We start from the raw sequence: 23585 nt of genomic DNA, 5'->3' as shown, positions 1-23585 counted from the left end.
TTCCTAATGAAACATTTTCATATCTAATATTAACAAATAAAAGAGTACTCTCTGAGTTGAAAAAAAGAGTAAAACTAAGTGATCTGAATATTTGTATATTAAAATAACACAGTGTACTTTGATTTTAATTCATACGAAAATCAACTGCTACCTCCATAGCTAGTGCTAAGCGCTCCTCTAGTGCCATATATGTGAAAAACTGAGGATCCACGTATGAAATGACTTGAGCAACTCCTAGTCCGTCACCAAGCTCATCCAGCAACCTGAAAAACATGATTTTGAAATGCAGACATACATTCAGTTGTTTCACATTAATAATACTCTCACTAGGCAGTTGCTGTAGCAGCCCTGACATCTGATGGCCTCAGGATGACCACCCTGTCATTCCCTCCCTGCTTCATTGGGCAGAGGGAAGCAAATGCTCCCGGGCTGAGACGAAGACAGGGAGATCAAACGCCAGTTACTTTCCACAGACAAAATTGACTCAACTTGGAGAATGTTAATTCAATTTAATATTAACAGAATTAGATGGTAAGACAAACTTCCTCTCTTCCCAGGCTCCTGCTGGGCTCTGCCAGAACACACTACTAACACCTATGCCTAGTTAGTGATACAGGTGTCAGAAGATTCTGAAATGAGCTTTCATTGTAGACCACTTCAAAGTAAATGGTCAGACAGTTCAGCAAATAAATCCCATGTGTATTCTATTGGGATCTTTTTAAAATCATCCAGTTGTATTTCCATCATAAGTCAATGTTTCACAACTTAACAATTAGGGGTCAAATTTTAAAATGGCATCAGCAAAACTGTTACGCTCTACATATGAACAGAAAGAACATACTATTAGAGAAACATTCTTCTTTCTATTCTGGTTAGTTAAGTAGCTTGACAAAGCTGATCTCCAAAACTGAAAAATCAGTTTATATCCATACACCACAATTTCCTTGTTAGCTTGCTGCAGTAACTACTTGCTTGTCCATTCCTGTAACACAATATACTTTATTTCAACTTGGACTTCCACATGTAGGTCCCTACTGAACACACTGTCTCTTTATGAACGCACATCTATGTGGCACATTTTTAATACTACTAGTAATAAGAGAAAAAGCTTAAAGAGTTTCACTGAGAAGCATTCAGTCTAGCTTACTTGCAATTTAAAACAAACACAATATGTTACTCTAGGATTATGTTGTGCAAGTGGCTCTAATAACTTTCTTCCTGCCATTTGCAAGGCTTTTCTGATAAATACATCACACTATTGTTCAGCAATCTAAGGACAAAAAAAAAAATACAAGTGAAGTATTCAAAAGTACAATAACATTAGGTAACCACATAGCATTTCTAAGAGAAATAAGGTACGTGTTACAACGTCTAACTCCAGCAGCAAAGAAAGAATTAAAAAGTTGTACTGACTTCAAGGTTGACTACATTCATACTGCCTTTTTTGTTTATAGTACTCCAGCTATATTTACTGTCTTGAAAATCAACTGAAAAATTAAACACATCTCTCAAATGTGCCCTAGAGTGTTCTCAGAACACAGCCTCATTTAACAGATGTACATCTGCCTTCTAGAATAAAAGGAAACCCCTAACTTGCTGTGCCTTAAAGCACAGAACTCAGATTATCAGTCTGCATGTACCTACTGATACCTGTGTTTAGGCATCTTACGTTATAAAAGTAACCAGTCACAAAAACTCTAAAATGAACACAGGAAACCATCAGAGACATACACACCTCCACTCCACATCCAGGTCCTCACTCATACTGGAGTCATCCTCAAGGTTGTTGTTGCCGTCCAACATAAAGAATCCAGGATGCACAAAGTCACTAGACGGATCATCTTCCTCATCACTGCTACTTTCTATTTCTTCATGATACTGTAACCAAGGAATTTCTCCTTCCTCCAAAAACGTTTGCACCCTTCAAATTAATAGAAGAAAAACATTTGTTCCCTTCAAGTAAATAAACAAATGGGCAAATCTAGGAAGCTAGCACAGCTTCTAAGCATTTGCAAGTGAGAGGATACAAATACTATATCAAGGGCTGTACCCATGTCTTTCCTAGAGTCCTGGACTAGAAATTTAACTTTTGCAAGAAAAAGACTTTTGTTAAAAAAAAGTAAAACAGTAAATTCTCATCAAGCAAACGTTTCAAGTTCACTTTAATCACTTAGAGAAAATAAGAAGAAATAAAGAGCAGCTGTTTCATTCACTGAAATATGAAAAGCAATGTCAAACAACAGATTTGCAAGGAGTACTATGCAGTATCAGAAGAGGCATGTAAAGAGACATGCGCTATGTAATTAGCTTGCCTAATCTGCCTTTTTTGAGTCAGTACACCCTGCCTGTTATCCCTATTGATGCTAATCTCTTATTATTAGTGTCAATGCCCTCTTATTATTTCTATACCTTTCAGAAAATAGCCAGCACTGTTTGTATGACACATCATTTTTCCGTATTTTAAATGTGTACATGAAATTAATCATGTAGTTGTCCATAAACAATTATTTCTAAGACAGTAACTATTTTTAGTATTTATTTTATTCTGTGTAGTATCATGCAGCTACTGTGATAATGCTGTCAGAATTTACAGGAAGAAATTACACAATGAAAATAAAGACATACCCTCCGTGGAAACAAGGGTCTACATTCACTTCTATACCACTGCTGCTGCTTAGCACTTCTGCTTCATGTTCCTCCTTGCCTGGGACAGTCTCCCAGCTCTCATCACTTGAGGACTGGTCTTTTTCTGCAGCAGCAAAATAGATAGGCCCAGCTGTGGGCCATTCTCCATCACTACACTCTGAGCTGTAATGTAAACAAGGCAGGATGTGGATTTAAACACCACTTTATGAGAAAGAAAATATGCATACAAACATTCTGCATCTTCCTGCTTTTTGTATGAAGATTTCTTACCAGCACAGAAAAGCTTTTAGGGACAATTTTGTGCTACCTATACATATATTATAGATATATGTGTAGGGTTCATTCAAATCTTTCTCTTAAAAGAAAAAAAAACTGTCTGCCCTACTTAGAGATAGTATTTCCTTCTTCTCTATACATTCACAGAGCACATACAAAATCTCAGAAATAAAAGCCCACAGCCCTCAACGCACCTTCTCCTAACAGCATCTTGATACATAGAAAACCAATGTTTGCTTAGCAAGTGAGCAGAAACATTAGCCTCACATCTTAGTCATACAAAACATTAGGTAGAGGTTCTGGCAATCTCTAAGCCATTCACAACAGTCCCTCCTCTGCTCTCTTTTTTAAACTGTACAAAGTTACAATTGGTAGATTACTGAAAATCATTTAAGCCACCGGCTTTAATAGATGACAGACAAGGTTTTTTTCAAAAAAACAATTCCTCCTACGTTGTACCAACTAATGTTTAACACTCTACCACTTTCCCACCTCACAACTCTTTAGGATAAAGTTAGACAAGTATATTGTAAGACTAACCCAGAGCCTTGGAACTATTCCTTCAGTGTTCCCTATTTCACAATCCAGTAATGATCATCAAGATTACAGTAGTTTTATTTACGGAGTACAGTAATAGGAGTGCTGTTCTGAAAGTATTGCCTCCTATTTTATTATGCTGGTCCGTGACAGCAGAGGCTAATGGTGGTGGTATGTCAGTAGGAGGTTAAACCCTCCCAGCAATATCACACTGTATTTTGTTGTTGTGCGACAGATGGCAGCAGAGGGGTGGCCTGACAAAATAGTGTCTGACATGGGAGTGCATATAAAGTGAGGAACTGTCAGTGAATTTCTCCACGCATAGAAAAATGGCACTCATTGTCATTCATCAATGCTTGCTGAACATTTATGGAGATGAAACAATGGACAAGAGCACGGTGAGGTGGTGGGTAGTGTATTTCAGCACTGCACTGCTGTACGATCATGTTCCAAAACTGAGCTACCATGTTCCACGTGCTAACTAATTACGTGGATTTGTACATTACTTACACATCCAATTCAACCTGATACAGATAAAAAAACGGAACTTTACCTGTCCTCATCTCTGTGGGACACTGATAAGTGTCTGCTGCAGTCTTCAAACGCATCCCAGAAACTACTATCATCTAGCATATCTTTTTGTTCTTGTGCTGACCTATTTCTCCTTAGGTCTACTTTTGTGCTGCTTTGAGGACCACTGTACCATTTGGAATCAAATAACATACTGGAGCTCAATTTTTCTGCATCATTTTTGAAGGAAAACTCAGCACAGCCTTGCTTGATTTCATCAATTTCACCTTCCTTCCTAGAACTTCTTTCTTCTTCATTATTACTTGAAAGCTTCTCTCTGTCCAAATGGTTTGTGGAGTTTAGTTTTCTTACTTTAGGTCTCACTATTAGTTCAGGTGAATCTCCTTGTTCAGTCTCCCCACCATTGATACTTAATTCATTACAGGTTGCTACACAGGTCCTGTTTTCAATATTCACTGTGTTTACCATTTGCGTTTCACAGCTGGCACCACTCTGGTTACTTTTCAGTATGGCTTGATCTTCAGCAGATTTTTTATACGTCCCATTGTTTGGATGCATAAAGTCTGAGTCTGTACTAAGATGTCTTGTTAAGGGCACTGGTTCTATTTCTTTACAACATTCTCTAGAGACTCTGTCATTGAGAGTAGTTAATTGAGACCGTAAATGCGTAAGAGATTCTACATCCTTTTCTAATTCAGATACTAGGTTATCTAGTGTTTCCTGAAGTACGCCTGCTTCTTCTCTCACCAAGCAAAGTTGGTCTTGACCATCATCATCTTCTCCATCACTGCTATCTGGCTCATAAGAGTCTATGTTTACAAAAGCAATTCCATTGCAACCATTCAAATCATCACACTCTCCAGAAGCATATTTTGCAAGGTCCTCAGAATTTTTGTCAGGGCTTATAATGTCCCCTGAAATCTGGCTGCCTTCTACACTGTAAGAAAATGGTGAAGGGATTGCCTCAGAAGTTTTCCTGAACACAGCTCGGCAAATGGGTTTCCCAGTTCCATCATTTTCTAACAGAGGCTCATCCAATAAACCGGGAGTAACTTGAACCAATGGTCCAGAACCTTCATAGAAAATGGTAAGAAAATACAATTGAATAATTTAAAACAATGGGTAATCTCATTTACAAAACCTGCTCATGAAAAAAAGAGTAGTTCATTGCAAATATAATGCAATTTGTTATGGATAAACATTTAACAGAGATATAGTCGTTCTTAATTAGTACAATTCACAGAAATGAGAATGTAAATAAGGTTAAAGAAATAAATTTAGAAGATTCAGGTTCACCTCTGCCTTTGACAGCACAAACCAAGTACTAAAGAAGAAGCAAGTTCATAAGTAGTACCTTTACTTTGTTCAATTAAAAGAAGATTTTATGATGAGAAAAGAAAACCAGAAATACAGTAGAAGCTTTAAAAAGCTGCAACATATCTTCCCATATGTTAAAATTGGACTACTTGTTTGTTAACTAGCTGAATTGTGCCTCCTGCCATACTCAAATAAAGCCACTTATTGCTATCATAAATTATGTACTAACAACAATATATTTTGTACATGCAGCTGTGAATGCTACTCTACATAAGGAGAAAATAATAGCAGGAATGAACATAGAATTTACAGCTTGTAGTCACCATAACCATGGATTCCACTTTGTTATATTAGACACCTCTTGCATAAAGATACAATAAATACTGAACTCAGCAAGAGTTAAAGAAGGTAAAAATATACATTCTGGCACTACCACAAAATTAATGCTTAGTTTGAGTTGTCTGTAAGTTCCATGCTATTTCCGAACACACAAATAGCTTGCATAACTTGATGCAAGTACTCACAAATTTTCAGTTGGTATTAAGGAACATAGAAACTTCATTAGAAGAGGAAAAAGAAAACAAAAACAAAACAAGACACAGACAGTTAAACACATTTTAAACACAGGCAGATTTAGGAAATCATAAAATAGGTTTTCCAAGGTTTAAAGAAATAAAAAAGAAGGATTAGCAGTTCACTAATCACTGAAGAAAAAAAAAACAAAATGGGAAATTGTTCAAGTTGTACCAACAGAAGACAACTTTTAAGATCTTATACAAGCTTAAAATAATTTACACTGTAACTACACTGACATCAAAGATACATTATTTGGTCAATGATTTGTCCAATATTTCATAGCCTCGTTCTGATAGAAGGTCAGAACAAATTTTCTTCCAAACATGACTTTCAACAAAGGTCTTTCAAGAAAGAGAAAATAATGTGATTCTGTCTCCTAATTACACAACTGGTTAGTACGCATTAACTTATTCGTACCTTCTTCAGGCAAAACCAAAATCTAAGAATACTTCAGTTTCCTTTAAGTTTCATTATGTGGAATCATCCAAAGTGTAGCTTACACATATGTATTACATGTGTGGATACCCTCCTCCCTTATCTACATATCTCTATCTTCCTTCCCTCCCCAACCCCTAAAAACTAGTTTGCAGTAAAACAGAATATACAGAGATATGTACATACATAAAGAAATCTGTTCCTGAACATCACTCAATTCTAATCCTTCATATTCTCCATTGTCTTGGTGTTGACTTCCATCTTGACTATTCATAGATGGTCTGAAACTGACATAAGCATGCCTTCTTCCGTATCTTCTACCCGTAATAGTCCGATACCCTCCTGTTGGTTTTGGCCATGCAGGTTTGCCAGCTTCTTGACCCATTGTTGCATGAGATTCTAGAGGAAGAAAATAAAAAACAAGGAAAAAGCAAACAAGAAGAAGACTATTAGACAACAATACATCTACAGTTTTAATCTTCTCCGAAACTTTATTTTTTATCTTAAAGGAAGGAATTTCCCATTTATTGTCTACAAAGCTTTGAAATTCACAAACATGCAACTGTTAAGAACTTCAGGTGCTCTGTGCATATGTGAAAGCACATAACAGTTACAATTTTGATCTTCACTAATTATAAACAAGGCCAATCTTGCCCTCACCTTAACAAGTCTGTGATAAAGACCTTACAAAAACAACTGAAACTAAGTCAGATGCCACAAGACCTCCTTTCTTCTTCAAAAGCAACTTATTTCTGTACATCATACTTGCGTCATTTCACACAAGACACCGACAAAAACTGTAACAGAAAAGCCTTCATGCCATATAGAGCTATAGCCATACTGGTCACTATTGCTGCAGTAGTACGCAATGTTGACAAATCATAACACTTACCAAGAAAACATGGATTAAGAGCTACACAGGAATTTGAAAAACAGTGTGGGAAAGCTGCCAAAAATGCAATGAAGAGAGTTTCTAATGCAGTAGTAGTATCATCTATAAATAATCCAACACAAAAGCTCACGTCCAAAGGTTTGTACAAATACAAATGTAAGACCAGATTTCAGATGTTCAATGGCTTTCCCATCTCCCTCTATGTCACTTTCAATCTGCACTACACATAGAGGTTACATATTAGCTTTCCCACTCTTGAAAGTCACTAAACTGTAATAAATACACATTAAATGCAAAGAGAATAAGCTCTGCAACTATTAACATAGTTTCTGATCAAATGAGGTAACAACATTTTACTGTGTCCAAGACTTTAAGCAGTGTTTATTGCTCTTTTTTAGATGGGCATCATTTTTGAAGTTGTCATTTTGCTGGGTCTGACATACAGGAAGCTACCATTAGCGCTATCTACTTAATATGAACAAAAAAATGAAATGTAAGAAAAGAAACAAGTATTTGAAGGGTAGTACTATACTTATAAAAGTTATATAATTCCTCAGAAGCTTCAATTTATTGTGTCCATCCTCATGGCTTGCCTGGGCTGCACTGAGTGAAGAGGAAAAAATCCAGGGCCAAGAATAGGTGGAATCATTGAATCACTCAGGCTGGAAAAGAGCTCAAAGATCATCAAATCCAACCATGACCTAACCATACTACGCTAACTCTTAACAACCCAATGCTAAATCACGTTCCTGAGCACAACAACCAAATGGTTTTTAAATACACCAGGGATGTATTACTAAACTCAACCACCTCCCTGGGGAGCCTATTCCAGTGCTTAACAACCCTTTCTGTAAAGAAGTGTTTCCTGATATCCTTCCCAAACTTACCCTGGCACAACTTGAGGCCATTCCCCCTTGTCCTGTCACCAGTCAGAAGAGACCAGCCCTGCTCTCACTGTAAGCACCTTTCAGATATTGAAAAAGAGCAATAAGGTCTCCCATTCCCCAGACTAAGAAGCCCCAGTTCCTTCAACCTCTCTTCATAGGGTATATTCTCCAAGCCCTTCACAAGCCTTGTTGTCCTTTTCTGGACCTGCTCCAGCACTTCAATGTCCTTTCCGTACTGAGGTGCCCAAAACTAAACACAGTACTCGAAGGTAGGCTGTTTCAAAAGTAACGCCTCTCATATATTTCCCCGGAAACAACAACAGATACAAAGAACACAATAACACTATTTGACAGAGGAAAGTCTCAGCTACAAGCTACTCTTATTTTTCAGCATAGTCGCCTCCATTAGCTGTGCATTTTCATCAGGAGTGAACCAGCCTGCATGCTGCACTAGCAAAAAATCTGAAACGTGGAGGTGACCACTATAGCTGCCATCACTGATGAAACACATCATAGTTGACAATTTGGAGTATTTTGATAATTGGGAAAACAGTTATGGGTGGGGTAAATGAAAGAAAATCACATACACCAACAAGTCTCTCACAAAAGTCTGAAGTATTTGAGTTTTATTCCTAGGTGAATTTACAGCAATAATAAAGATATTTGCAGTGCTTAAAACTGGAAAGCAAATAGTTGCAATTCAATTACTTAGAACTGCAATGTTAGAATTAAGTATAACATAAGGAGTTAATCTAATCTTGTCAGCTCCACTTTTTGTGATCTTTAGCCAATTCTAAAGAAGCATTTACTACAGTGATGCTGCTATAACTTAAAACATTAGATCTACAGCTCTGAATCTCCTCTGGAATGTATAATCCTACTTATCTCTCCTTTCCACTCTTCTCCAAGCACATGAAGTGTCTCTACAACTATGGCCCAGTTCCACAAGCACTGTGGAACCTCTGTAGAAAAATAAAATAAAAAATGAGCAGGAAAAGATCCTCATTTACCTGTGTAGTTTGATTACATGCAATCTTTTTCTTTTTCAATTGCATGTATTTGCACACAGCTGTTCATATCATACTGAACAACAGAAGCTAGAATGGTAAATTCATCATTAACTATGCTATTCCTGCAATTCTTTTCAAATACTGCCACTAGAAATGTGAAAACAACCCTTTATCATCTTTGCCAACACAATCTCTGCAACTAATGCAACAATTAAAAAAGTGGGAAGGGAGGAACTGACAATTAATTTTCCTAATTAGTCAACCAGTTAATATCCTTACTAAGTCAATCAGCAAGTCATGTTTATTCAAGCAAGCTCTGAATTGTTCAGTTTCCACAGATTACAACATGATTGGTAAGCAAAGTGCCAGAGGGAGATGACAGCAAGCAGTCACATCCAGACAATATGCAGAGCAAAACCCAACAGTTAGGTTAATAAATCAGCACAGCAAGACAGAAGTCAGCCCTCAAACACGCTAATAAAACTTGTTGAAATAAAATGTAAAAACACAACCTAACTGCTTAATTCTTAATTCATCAGTATTCTTCACAAACAGATGTCCACTCAGGACAGTCAAACTCTCCTGAATACAAGCGTTTGGATTTGTTTTTTGTTTTAAATTGATGTTCACAGCTGGTAAGGCCTTTAACGTTGCATGCAATGCCTTTTCTGTTCCAAATAATGCTTTCACATTAGGAGGATTTATCTTGTATTCAATTATTCTTAAAAGATGCAGTTATTCTGCCCTGGGAGAAGTTTATTAGATCAAACTAGTGAAAACTTCTACCTTTTACTGAATGTTTGGATTTCACATTTGAATTAAGGGAAGAGATGACTTCTCCCTAGATAACGAATATGAGTAGGCATTGCACGTTTATTCACCTGCTGGCCTGATACGGGTTGTCAGGCATCTAAATGCTTGTAGAGATCAGTCTACAAGCAGCACTTTGATCAACAAAGAACAACTGACTGAAGACATGATTACTGTGTTAGGCTAAAGATGGCTACAGCCACACCTCCATTGTATGAGAAAGATACCTGAATTTCTCAAAGGTTCATTAGCACCAGTCAAGAAGCAGAAAATTATTTCAGGTTACCAGAGCTGGATTTAAAAGCAAAACCCAGGAGAGCAGTTCCTAAATTGCACAGTGAAAAAACAGACAGGTGGGCTCCCCAAGGTATTGTATTTAGCTAATAAAAGCAAAGCAGCAGACTATTTTGCATTAGTGACTGCTGCACCCAGGACCCTACTCTCTAGAGTCAGCCGACTACAGGCTGCAGCATAGAAAGCCTGAGCATCTGGACTCAATCCATCTGACTTCCCGAGCAAATTTGGGTCATATCCCTTCATATCCCCAATCTCTAAACAAGGAAAAAAAAAAGAAAAGAAAAAAAACAACTACACAAAACACTCCTTTTTCCAGAAATAACACTGTCGAAGGTTATCTGTAGATGTATATATTACATAATGACCGAGGTAGGAAAAGACCTGCAACACCATCCAGTCTAACCATTCACCTACCACCAATATTCCTCCACTAAACCACGCTGTCTCTCAGTAGATCCAAGTGTTTCTTGAACACCTGGAAAGACAGTGATTCCACCACTTCCCTGGGCTGACCATTCCAGCACCTAACCAGAAGAAACCTTTCTTAGCATCCAACCTGAATCACCCCTGGTGCAAGTTAAGGCCATTCCCTCTAGTCTAATCACAAGTTACATCAGAGAAGAGGCTGATTCCAGTTTTGCCACAGTCTCATTTCAGGGAGTTGTAGAGAGCAATAATGTCTTCCCAGTCCTCCTCCAGACTAAACAATGCCAGCCCTCCAGCAGTTCCTCCTAAGACTTGCGCTCCATTCCCCCCCACCAACTTCATTGCCCTCCTCTGGGTACACTCAGAGCCTCATTGGACAGCATCATGTTGTTCAGAGTCTTATTCACAAATGCACTATTAAAAATTATGAAAGAAATCAAGGCCTACTTAAGCAGCCTTAATAAAATCCTGCCTTTCTCCAAATGCTGTAATATGGAATGCCCTTCTGTTTCTGCATCTAGTAATTTCTGTAGTTTGAAAAGAAGACAATTGAGTTTTCTAACTTGGTCCACATACACTTAAACAGAAAAACAACAAACGTGAATACACCACATGATCTGCTTTGACTGTCCTCATACGTAATCCTGGCCCATCATCAATGTGATAACCTATAAATTAAATTAACTCTAATTTATGAAGTTGACAATTTGGAGTATTTTGTTCTCCAGCAGTGTATAAAAACCAGCCAAGTAAACCTCTGAACCTCCTGAAAAGTCTGTTCACTAACAAATGGAAAGAGCAACCAAGAATCCATATATGCTAAATTTCAGCCTGAACCCTATAATCACCGAATTTGACAAGTTCACCTAATTGCACTTGCATCTCACCTACAGCCTTCATCAATTCAACATTTTGTTATTTCCATTAATCTCCATTTGCTCCAGCTGTCTGCTTTTCAAAGCACGTGACAGGACTGACCAAAAGAAAGTGATTTTTTATTTTATTTTTTTCTAATTCAGACTGTATTATGATTGCAGTGATAGTCTTCAGTGATGACTGCACAGATATGCAACAAGAAAAATATGGGGATAAATTCTGACCAGATATGAGTTTCATTCTTCCATCTAGCTGATATAAAAACAAATTTGTGCTCAGACAAATTTAAATATAAATTGATAAAGATTTTCAACTACTGAGGAGGAGCCTGTCTTCCCACTAGCCATTAGCATTTACCTTTCCATTACTGACATTAATGAGCAATGGTATGAAAATATGTACATACTGTTTGTAAAAAGCTGTACAGAGATGTAATTGTTGCAGATATTTATGCAATATTTCAGATGAAAATGGAGGGCTTACTTGACAGAAGCTGCATGTTCAGAGCATAAAGCACATTTGTAAACTGTTGACCATGAAATAGTGCACAAAGCTTTCTGCAGCAGTGTCTTTTTTTAGTAGAAAGTTTTGGCTCACTTAAGAACTCATTAAGAAAGATATTAAGTCTCTCCAAATACATTCATTAAGACAAAAAAACAAAGAAGGCTTCTTTAACAAAGCGAGCCAGGGAGGAAACTACATCATGAACAAATTGTAGCTACTGTTCTGTTTTAACCAAAAATGTGTAGACCTGCTACCCTGACAGGAAAATCATAGATAATGGTCAATAATATCATGGTCATGGAGAGGGGAGTAACAAACAAACAAAACAAAAACCAACAAAAAAACCCAACTTTTCACTACCCTTTCTCTTCCCACTCTTAAGAAATTTTGTCATGAAATATTTGTTGCTGTGACAGCTCCCAGAAGTGACTGTTACAACTAACCAAGACAAAATAGACCATATCTCCTTGAAGACCTACAACTAAATCCATGTTGAGCAGAAAAAAACCCAATGTGATGCTTCTGCATCAATTCACAGCCATTAATAATAAAATTGACAAAGCTGCTAATCGTTCCTCATCCTTTGCATCACAACACATTAATTCAACTATGTTATCCATTAATAAAAAGTTCCGAGAATAAAAGCTTGTTTTCAGCTATCTTAAATATCTAAAACCAAACTTTAGCATCAGCTAGCTTTACCTTGAAGAGGTAGAATAAAGATCTTTTCCTTAGCAGTTATTTCTGATAGCTGTTAGCCCAAGTAAGCCATTTTATTCCAAAAGCTATTAGCCATATGCCCCTGAACTTATGCCTGCTTCTACATCCAAATCTGCCTAGATGGAGATTCCAGTTATTCAATTTGGATTTAAACAACAGTTTCAGTTTTACAAGCAGCAGTGCTCTGGACAAGAGAGATTTAATCATTTCAGTTCACAGAAGAAAGTCACAGAATAAAAATGACAGAAATTTAAAACAACATGCTATTGTCACAATCCCCACCTCTCCTCCCACTATAGCCAGATTAGCACTGAAATTCTTGAGATAAGTTATTTTTCTCACAAACTCCAAACAGAAAAAACTCAAAATTTTATTTTCAAAACAAATAATGTTCAGAGAGAATTTAGCTTCTTTGATTGGAATTTATCCACACCTTGGAAAACCATACCAGAAATAGAAATTAAACATTTTACTAAAGAACCTGATGCATTTACCTAGGAGTTCCTCCTTCAGAGTCTTTGGTTTAGCAGTGACTTTACACTGCTCATTAAGATATCTGAGAACAGAACAGTGTTATTTCCACAAGCGATATATACATAGTTGAGCTGATACTAACAAATGGAATACGCTTCAGAGATTTATTTTTCAGGCATTAGTTACTGTCTTTTCATTAACCTTCCAGGTCATTTTGCACTCTCCTTTGAGCACAGAAATTCCACTAAGTCAATGTTTTTTACTTAGCATAACTCCTTATCTTTGCCTGCGGCTGAAACTAGCCCATAGTCCCAGTTCAATAAGCCGTCAGTGACTTTCTACTGAATTCATACTAAATTAAAACAAACATTTTTTTGTTTACCTCTTGGATTGCATAAACTGATTATTCTGTTAATGACTGAAACATCAGCTGGCTATATCTTCAAACAGACTGACCAATTTAGGTTTCTGGAATCTCAGTAGTGCAAAGGATCCCTTTTGCAAACACAACCAGTTTTTTCCCCACCGTGGGGCTGACTTTGGAAGCACAGTACAGGCAATTAAAGATACCTCAATGTCTTTGTGAGGATAAAATGATGCTTACTGTTGCCTCCTTCACCTTAATGACAAAATAATTCTGCATTCAGACCACTTAGAGAGTCAAGAAAAACACTAACTCCATCAGATTTACACACTGTGAACTCCAAGAACACTGCTGAGCACTTCACAGTTACTATGTCACATCAAACTAAGCTCTTGAAAGTACTTTGGCACAGTTGAAGCCATCATGTTTATAACTACTGCACTATCAGTCTGACCCTATCAATTTTGTTAGAATCAGTGCCAGTAAAATAGTAATATTAGCTGGCTATATGACCCTATGCATACACAGTACCAGAATCAGGTTCTGACAATTCAGAGATATTTCACTCCATCTCTACTCTGCGCTGTCCTCATGCATACATCCTGCCCAGATCAAGGCTTTTTGCAGCATTCTGACTCCAGCAGGAAGAGGGTAAAGAGACCAGGACAATAGTGCTTCCTCTTCTCCTTGCAATAACAGCAACTGGAAACCACAGCCATTTGGTGGAAGAAAAGTAAGAGACTGTTTTTGGGGAAGACATAGGAAAAAACAGAAGGAACAGGAGGCCTCCAAAACACGCTGCCTATCAGAGAGCAAACACCCATGTACTGCTTTGTTACACTGTCTGAAGCTTGGTGATAATGGATGAAGCATATTACTAACCATTTGCATTTAGGCACAAAGCAACATTCTAGAAGATGGAAATTCTAAAATGCTGTTGCAGAGGAAAAGCTTTTGATTTCAACAGAAGAACTTCAGTTTGAGGAAGGTTTTATGTTCCTATTTTTATTACCAATAAATACAATTAGCATTAGATAGCACAATATCATACAAATGCTCATAGTGTTAGACTGTGGTAACACAGTGGACATCCTTTGGAATTGCCTAAAAGAAGGTAATAAATGTGTAATATATATAATAAAGATTACAAGATCAGATAACTACTAGCAAACAAAGGTATCTTCCTCCACCAGTTTTAAAATGAAAGACTTCTAAATAAAGACCAGTGTAAAATGTTCTGATACTAATCTGTATCTCTACCCAAATACCAAACGAGGGGATGAACACCACTGACAGCAGCTTCCTTTCACTTCAGCATTGAACAGTTTCTACTTCAGATTTCTCTTTGCAGTTTTGTGAGCATTTTGTGCCATAGTTGCAAAAATGGAGTTTTTGAAATATTCCAGTCCAGTTAAACTTCGGAATGTAAATGGTTCAATTTCTGCATTAGTCAATACACACATTCCCACAATGCATGGGTCTGAATAGCTACAAACCCCTGTGATGTCAGAACTCCTCTCTGTCCCTAAACACTACCCTAAAGCTGAGGACCTTGCACAGATCCTAACCATCACTGATGCTCTCCCTGCCAGCAGGGTGTACGGAATCCCCATACAGATGCCTGTTGCCCACTCACTTCAACCAAATGGACAGGGTCAGGCAGGATTACACTGCTGTTGCTTCAGCTGTCAAGCTGTGGATTGGATTGAGCTAACTAACTCAGCTTAAACAAAACCCATTCTTTGAGAGTCTGATTTTTTTAATGCTCAGGTGACAGTTCTATCAGCATAACTGAGGTGGCAAAACTAAGCCAGAAGAAAGCAGCTATAACCAGGGATCACTGTGTCAATCCAGCTGCCAAGGTCCCTTGCATTCCTCAGCCAGGGACTCTGTCTTCACTGAACCCTGAAGTGCAACAGTTCCATCAGATGTTTCACCATCCTCCTAATACTTAACCAGTACGAGTTCATAATCTACATGGTGTTGAGTTTAACTGCACTGCCTCACTCAGATTTTATGCCAGAACTAGAAATAGTTCAAATGACTTTACCTTGACTTAGCCCTGATTTTGGTAGGACATGCAAATCTGCCCTACTGACTGCCAGCACAGGCTTACCATAATAATTGCTTTTCCAGTTTTTATCCTGAGGAATAGCTTCTGCAGAAATTCTACACTAAAATTCAACTCAAGAGACAGGAAAGATTAAGCAACTGAAGCACTGAGAGCTTTCAAAGATAAGGACAGCATATGTATTGTATGCCCTAACCAATTAAGAACAAGCCTCACCCTCGCTAGAAAAGAGCATTATAGCTTGGAAAAACAAGAAGCCTGACTTTGGCAGCAGCCCCTGCAGTGACTGAGCTCTGTGTTTTAACTGAAAGGTTGCTGGGTTGCAACACCTCTCGCTGCATCCCCCAGGAGGGATGGGGGGAAAGAAATATGACCATAAATAAATAAATAAATAGTTAAAAGCTCATCAATTAAGATAAGCAGTTGCTTAATTAAAGTAAACTTAAAATAGCAAACACTGAATAGAAGTAAAAGTATAAAGCAATTATTCCCTACTTCCCATCAACAAGCAATGTTCAGACACATCCCAGGAAGAGCCTCAACACTTTATGATGCAGACTTTAGGAGAACACATGCCTTCAAAACCACAGCCCCCCTGCCCAGCTTTTATTGCTGACCCAGACATCACATGCTGCAGGACATCCCTCTGGCTGGTGTGGGCCAGCTGACCTGGCCATGCCCCCTACTAAAATCTTGCTTCCTGCTACCTGCTAGTTCTTGGTGAGCTGCAAAAAGCCCCAGAGCAGTTCTAGCACCAACTACCAAAACATGCTGCAAAAATCAAGGCTGCTCCAGGCACAGGTGCAGAGCCCGATGCTGTAGGGGCTGCCTGGGGAGGGGGAGCCAGACCCAGCACAAGGCATCTTGCCAACACAGCTCACCTCCGGGCTACAGCACTCAGCTGAGCTCACCCAACTCTTCTCCCTTCCCCAACACTATGACTTTTCACACTCCAAATGTGTATAGAATGAAAGGCAAAGACATAAAGAACTAGTTTCTCTCATGCTTTTTTAAAAAATTACCGAGTTTTGGTGTTTTTTAATTTTTAAATAAGCCAGGAACTGACAGTCTGACTCCTGCGCTCAAAGTTAACCCAAAAAAACCCTCCCTTTATCTGTCCTCTCTCTTCCCTTTGCTATGACCTTCATGTCCTTTTTTCAGCTTCAGCTCCCATTACAAACTTTCTACAGAAGCATGCATTTCTTCTGAGCTGAAAGGCCATAAACAGAAGCCAGTACTAAGCAAAATGCCAAAACCTTCATACAGTTTAAGCAGGCTAGGTTTGGTTTTACTTTTATCAGTGCAGATGGCTTCAATGTACCTTAATTAGTCAGAACAGTCACTTCCTTTCTTTCTGATAAACCCAGCAAACACAAGATGACAGCAGAATCCCAGAGTGGAAGTTCAAGTACTAGATGCTCTCAGAAAAGACAGAATTCAGATCATGTCCAAAGATGTATTTTTCTATTGTCATCTCTAATAGAGACAGTTAAGAAAGATGGAATTCAACCCCAAACTGAACAAACCTATCCTACCTATCAATCATGAAAGTCACTCTCAGAAGTGCCTCCCTTTTCCCTGAGTGGAACAGTGAAAATTCACTGTTTTAAACATTTTTCTTTTCTTTCCACAAACATCCCTTCTTGGATGTAAGAGTAACAAAATCCTCTGATCCAGGAAATATCCAAAGGTAGTTCTCAAGATAAAATCTGAAAGTATAGAGATGGAATGTGAAGGGGTTCTCATGTACTAAGAAAATGAGAATTCTCAAGAAGAGAATAGTAGTTAAGTAGGAATAAACAACTTAGCAATTTACCAAATGTCACAGGTTATCTGAAAAATCTACCTGTGCCCGTGACAGGGGGACAGCTGGCCCACAGGGTCGCTATCCCAAAAGGAAAGGGAAATTATAAAACAGAGGCAGTGATCTAAGGAGGCACACTTATTTACTAAATACTATATTGAAATACAGGATAACACAATATAATACAATATAATTGAAATTAAGGCTAACGAATCAAGCAAAATAGGAGAGAGAGTGAGTCCCAAAACCAAGACGCCTACTGTAACTATAGGCAAAATGGTTGGAAGGCTCCCACACGCTCCCCCCTGGCTCCGAGGATTCAGGAGAAGTAAGTCCAGCCCCAAAGTGAGATTATATAGTGTCCTTGTCCCATGACTTATCCCTGACCATGATGTTCTCTGGGATATGTAGTCTTCTTCTGTGAGCTGCACATTCGGTAAAATTATCCATGCTTTACATGATGTTATGATGTGGAATACTGATAGCAAAATTACAAAACCATGACACCAAATCAGTAGTAATTGCTAGTGTGCAGCTATGTAAAGTACTGCACAAGGTTATAGAGGTCCCCACATTGCAAGAGTCAATACTTCCACCATGCTGTAGCTAACAGCAACATACCAAGTAGTATTAGAGTGAAGGCTACAGGATGTGCATAGTAAATACCTCTATCCTAATCAACGTCAAAACTGGATCTAGCATTCTGGAAATAGCTTTTAGCACCATACTTAAGGATGAAATGGCACCATGACTTCACTGACATTCAGAAACAACATGTGGAAATTATCTAAGGGAAATGTTTCTACCCGTAGCAATGCTATACAACTTAAGGCTGCCAGATAGAAGTTTCAAATGTGAGAGCTTTTGGACAGCAGGGTTGGGAAGGGAAAAGTCAGACTTAAGGCCTTCCCAAGGTGCCTCCCACATTCACCCACCACAGTTTCAGACATGTGCTCTTCTCCCAGGACCTGGGATCACAAACACACAGAAATGGGTTTCACATCATTCTTAACTATGCTGGGATGAGAAAAGGATTGCTCCTTTTTTTTTCCTCCAGTCCCTGGTGGGTAGAGTAAGAGAAGATGTACAGTGTTAACTTCCAAGTACTCGCTTACTTTCACAAAACTCAGATGATGAATCACCATTTACCTACTGATCACCTTCTCATTTTTCTGCTTTTGCTCATCTTCTTATTTTTCTTTTTCTTAAAAACTCCTAGAACATTTCAAATGTAATCTTCTATGACGTGACTCTGGGTGTAGTACAAGTGCTACTTGTATTTTGCCAAGTGCTATTGATTTTCCTGTCATTTTCTTTTAAAACACAACTACCCTTTACTTGAAATCTCTTCTGGGAAGCAAATATCATTCATCACCAGATCTGTGTAGCAAATATAAACACAGGTCAAGTTTAAAGAAGGAAAAGGCNCCCATCTTAGAGATACACTAAAGATGTATTAGTCAGGACTAAGTTTTCAGGGGTAAAAAATACTCTTGTTGATTCCTGACTATAAGAACTGCTTAAAATTATTACTGGACAACTTCCCTGAAGCTGTTACTGAGCTACAAATATCTTGTTCAAACACATCATGGACATTCATTTGTTTACAATGCAATATCAGCTATAGAGAAATTGAAATAGAATGCTTATCTAGTCATCTGATAACGTTTTAATATCACTTGATACGAAATTATGGAAATTTGTCTTGATCATTTCAGATTTATCTAACACTAGGCTGATGGGGAAGGACATTTCAGTGTAACTGATTACCACTAATCTCCTGAGCCATCATCCACAATCCACCAGCAGGATCAGAGCAATTTTTTTGTATTTCACTTTTCTGTGTTATCAAAGTATCGTTTCATATTCATTCAGTTATCACCCTGGGTTTTCTTCTTGCACAGCATCTAGGAGAAAAGTGCTGCAGATGTGAGAGCAACACCCAGAAAACCATAGGGGAATTTAGAGTGTGGACAACTGCAAACTTTTCATATCATGTTTTAATAACTAAGTACTTATCAAAGAACAGATGTATGTGCCAACTGGAATTCTTTCTGCTTCCAGTCACATACTTAGCTACCTGAAATGCTCTGCATGAGTCTAGTACCAAAACATCACACATTAAATAAACCAAATTTGAAAAGCTGTTTTATGATTAATACTATTGGCAGCCCAGTCTTTAAATATCTTCCACTAAGAGACACATAACCAACTAGTAATTCACATGGTTGTATGCTCTGTCACTCCTGCAGAGTATTCTACCCATTACCATAAGCTTGCTAATAATTACCCATTTCCAGCGTAAGTTATAACCAGCTCCACAAGTACCACAACAACAGCCAACCAGACACAGCCTTTAAGGCAACAAATGTTCCTGCAAGGACTATATTTTCTACTTTAAGAAGTGCCCTTGTACTGAATAAGTACAGCATTACCTCCAAACACTTCAGTATGTTCCTGTGATTAACAGCATTAAGCATGTTTCATCCAAACAAGCCTGTAATAAAAATCACAGAAGCTGAAAATTCACACTGCCCAAAGTACCACTCAAGTAAGCGTGTTTTAAGGGCATGCAAAGCATCTCTCCTCCACCGCTGCTCTGACCAGAAAGCTGGAGTTACTGTTCCATCTTCCCATGATTTGAGTTTGTGCCACATTCAAAGTCATCCCTGTATCATGAAATGATATTCAAGTGAGAGAAATTCTAAAAATGCATTTGTCAACCAAAATTAATGCAAAGTAGGCTTCAGGGACCCATACGAACACATTACCAAATATACAGGGCTGCTCCCAAAGCAATGCTTCCAATGTTCCTGATGTTGGTGGTACAGCAGTAGAGTTTGAACCTTCACACCAACATTCCATTCTATTTTGTTACCATCTGACAGATGGCAGAGGGGGGTGCAATCTGACATAAGGGCATCTGCCATCAACAAGCATACAAAGCAAAGGTGTGTCAATGAATTCCTCCACGTGGAGTAAGTTTCATCCACAGACACACACAGTTGTTTCCAGAACAGTTACAGTGAACAAAAAATGGATGTGGACAGAGAAAGCTGGACTGCGCGGACAACAGTTTCCTAACAACGATGCTGCATGTGAAACAGTGGCTCACCTCCGCTGGTGCAGAATCTACAAGCATGGCATACAGAGCCCTGTTCATGACTGGTGAAAACATACAGCTAATGGTAGTGACTATGCTGAAAAACAGTTTTCTACATGATAATTTCCTCAATCAAAGAGTGTTATTGTGCTCTTTGTATCTATTGTAGTTTCCATGGACATAAATACTTCCACAGCACTGATTTCAGATCAGCCTCACAGAAACACAACTGCTGAAGCTTCTTTACAACACCACAGTGGACACCATCAGATTTCTATGGCACTTGCCATGAAAATTCAGGGAAATCATTAACATAACAGTGAACAAATGAGTTAGAACAAGTTTACTCCACGTACTTTATTCAGAAACACTACCATAAACATTTATCAAAATGCAAATGTTATGGTTGGAACTTCACTGCATCCACAACACTCAGTCCCTCAAAGGCCAAACAAATACTGCTTACACTCCCAGAGATGGTCTTACACATTGCCCTCAGCACAATGGTGTTCTTAACCCTGCCTCTGCTGAGCAGCCACACTTGTTTTTACTATAAAATAAGCCTTCTGAGACCTAAGAGATCAAGAATCATAACATACACAAGCCAGCAATTACTACAGATCACCGTGGATACTGCTATGCAAAAATGGCAGCTAAAATAGTTTAACTTTTGCTACAAAAATCCACCTCAGAATTTGGTGAATTAATCTAGTACATCACATGTACTAGAACTTACTTTCTGTGCTAAACTGTTTTAACAAAAGTGAACATTTTCATGAGAGCAGTTAAGGCAGTAGTTTATAAATCTCTTATTCTGGGATCTTCAGCTGTCAGAAACCTGTGCACACTGTCAACGCTGCACTGCAATTTGCTGTACTGGTGATGGAAACAAGCAACTGTCACATTTCATACTACTGCTCTGATGATGCTTTTTAATACCACTTCTGAGACATTTTTTCGAGACATTTTCTTTCTTTAGGTGGGGAGGAAGGACAGGAAATCAGTTCCATGCAAGTACAACCCAACAACAAATAAACTTACTATCTGCATCTGCTCAGACAAATTTAAACATACTTTTCCAAAATTAACTTCACATCTATAAAGTATGCATTCATGATTTGTGTATTAAAACAGTCTGACAGTCTCTGTATTGTTACAGGAGTCTTTCTTCCTACACACAATCTGAAAGGACTAAAAGTGTATGTTTAAAAAAGGCTTTTCTAAAGCCCTTGAATACGAATACAGGCGAGTGTAAATCAAGAACCACACTGAAAGACGTGTCTGACAGTAAAGGAGTATGGGAAAGGGGCCCACGTGCCACAAACGCATCCTTTGATGTTTCTGCTATACATGAACACCAGCGATAAGTACTGCAACACCTGCTCTATCCGTTTTTGATCACGAGAGATGTCGTGCTATGTAACAGATGCTCCTTATTCATACGCGACGTGGTTTCAGCACCCGTACCGCAGCTGACCCCGGGGGCACCCAGCCGCACCGCGCCCAGCTCCGCGGGACAACCTCAGCCGGGACGGCTTCGGAGATCGCTCCGTCGGCACCACCAGAGCACACACACACATCCACCAGGAGCTCCATACCACGGACCGGCCCATTCCGAGCAGCGCAACCACACGTTCCCGTACTGCTGTGTGTACGGAACTGCTCGGAGGCGCGGCCCTTCCGGAGCACGGCAGACCCCCCTCCCCTCGGCGGGGCGTGCCGGCAGCTCGCAGCCCAACCGGGTTGGCCCCGCCCGGCGGCTCTCGGCCGGTCCCGGTAGCAGCAGGGCTCGGCCCGCACTGCCCGTTACCGAGAGCCATCGGAGCCCTGCGCACATCCCCGCCAGCAGCCTCAGGACTCCGCCTCGCCGCGGCCCCTCGGCTCCCACCCGCTGCCCCTCGGCCTTCCCCCAGCCCACAGGCCGCTCGCTCCCGAAGGAGCCCCTAGCGGCCCCCCAGGCACGCCGGCAGCCCTGGGATCTTTACAAGGCACAGAGCTGCCCTGCTGGGCTCCTCCTCCTCCTCCGCGAAGCCGCGGTCCCCGCCGGAACCTGCGGCCCGAGCCGGCTCCGCACTCACCCCTTCCGGGCCCGGCTGCACGCCTCCCAGCGGCCACCACAGCCTGCCCGCCGCCCTCAGCACAGCCAATCCTTTCTCTCCGTGCTGGCGAACGGCAGCCAATATCTGGCCGGGGGGAAGAGGAAAAGACCAATTCCGGCAGAGGGGACAGAGTTACAGGCGCGTCCCTGCCTCCCTCGGAGGGCTGGGCGGGGCGACCGGCTACTGCGGCATCACAAGGGGGAGGAAGGGCCCGCCCCCTGCGGGGAGGTCGGCCCCTCAGGCCGGGGTCCCGTGCTGGGTGTGTCGTGGGGCTGTGACGTGCAGAAAGGAGGTTGGAATGTCCTGTCTGTCCTACTGGTGCTCCACCTGGTTTCAGCTATTATTTATGCAAATTTAGATATATATATTTGAATTATTTGGGGTCTCTGTGAATGTGTCCCATGTTCCAGCTGCTGCCCAACAGCAGCTATCACCAGTCACCCATTTCATTACAGCCCTTCCACTGCGTATTTTACCTCATCTGCTCAGTTCTTGTTCTTTCCGTGTTTCCATGTTAAGCAAGACAAGAATCAGGATGTGCTTTGCCAGTATGTACATTCCTGCTGAAAGCTATGAAGCCATGTAAAACAGAATGCTGATGAGTTCATGCTCAGTGTCCTAACAATGTTTGCTTTTCCCTCTACGTTGCTTCTGATTTTTGCAAAACTTGTGGAATTATTATTGCAGTGTTCCTTCCTTTTGTTAATTTTTTACTAAAATCAAATAAAAATTGGTGCAAATAAGAAAGTATGCTGGTGGATACACAGGCAGATTGTTGGACAGACAAACCAAACAGGTATTTTGCAGTAAAGAACCACAAGACTGCCTCTACAAACAGTAGAGCTTAAATCCCTCAGCAGCAGAGGGTATAGAACTTAAAGTTATGTTTGTGTTGTAAATTATCCCCTTGCAGAGCCCAGCATAGATGAG

The 23585-nt window shown here is 39.7% G+C and overlaps 1 protein-coding gene across 6 annotated transcripts in view; it reads right to left on the bottom strand.

The window, feature by feature from the left end:
* The window catches only part of PJA2 (praja ring finger ubiquitin ligase 2), a 37620-nt gene extending 14763 nt beyond the window's left edge, over window positions 1-22857 (bottom strand). For 2 of the 6 annotated variants that reach the window (XR_004305535.1, XM_015849448.2), the window contains exons 1-6: window positions 22635-22857; window positions 6505-6717; window positions 4013-5063; window positions 2626-2808; window positions 1736-1921; window positions 149-263 (exon numbers count right to left, since the gene is read on the bottom strand). Coding sequence is in view for 5 of the 6 variants with exons in the window: in XM_015849448.2 (XP_015704934.1) it covers window positions 149-263; window positions 1736-1921; window positions 2626-2808; window positions 4013-5063; window positions 6505-6703 (1734 nt within the window). In the remaining variant the exon portion in view is untranslated. Of the gene's footprint in view, window positions 1-148; window positions 264-1735; window positions 1922-2625; window positions 2809-4012; window positions 5064-6504; window positions 6718-8097; window positions 8118-22023; window positions 22131-22541 lie in introns of those variants that run through there. The other 4 variants (XM_015849453.2, XM_015849449.1, XM_015849450.2 and 1 more) reach the window with 4 other exon arrangements.
* Window positions 22858-23585: the final 728 nt, after the last annotated feature.

Source organism: Coturnix japonica, chromosome Z, assembly GCF_001577835.2.
Source record: "Coturnix japonica isolate 7356 chromosome Z, Coturnix japonica 2.1, whole genome shotgun sequence".
NCBI lineage: Eukaryota > Metazoa > Chordata > Aves > Galliformes > Phasianidae > Coturnix > Coturnix japonica.
This window is presented reverse-complemented; position numbering and strand designations above follow the sequence as displayed.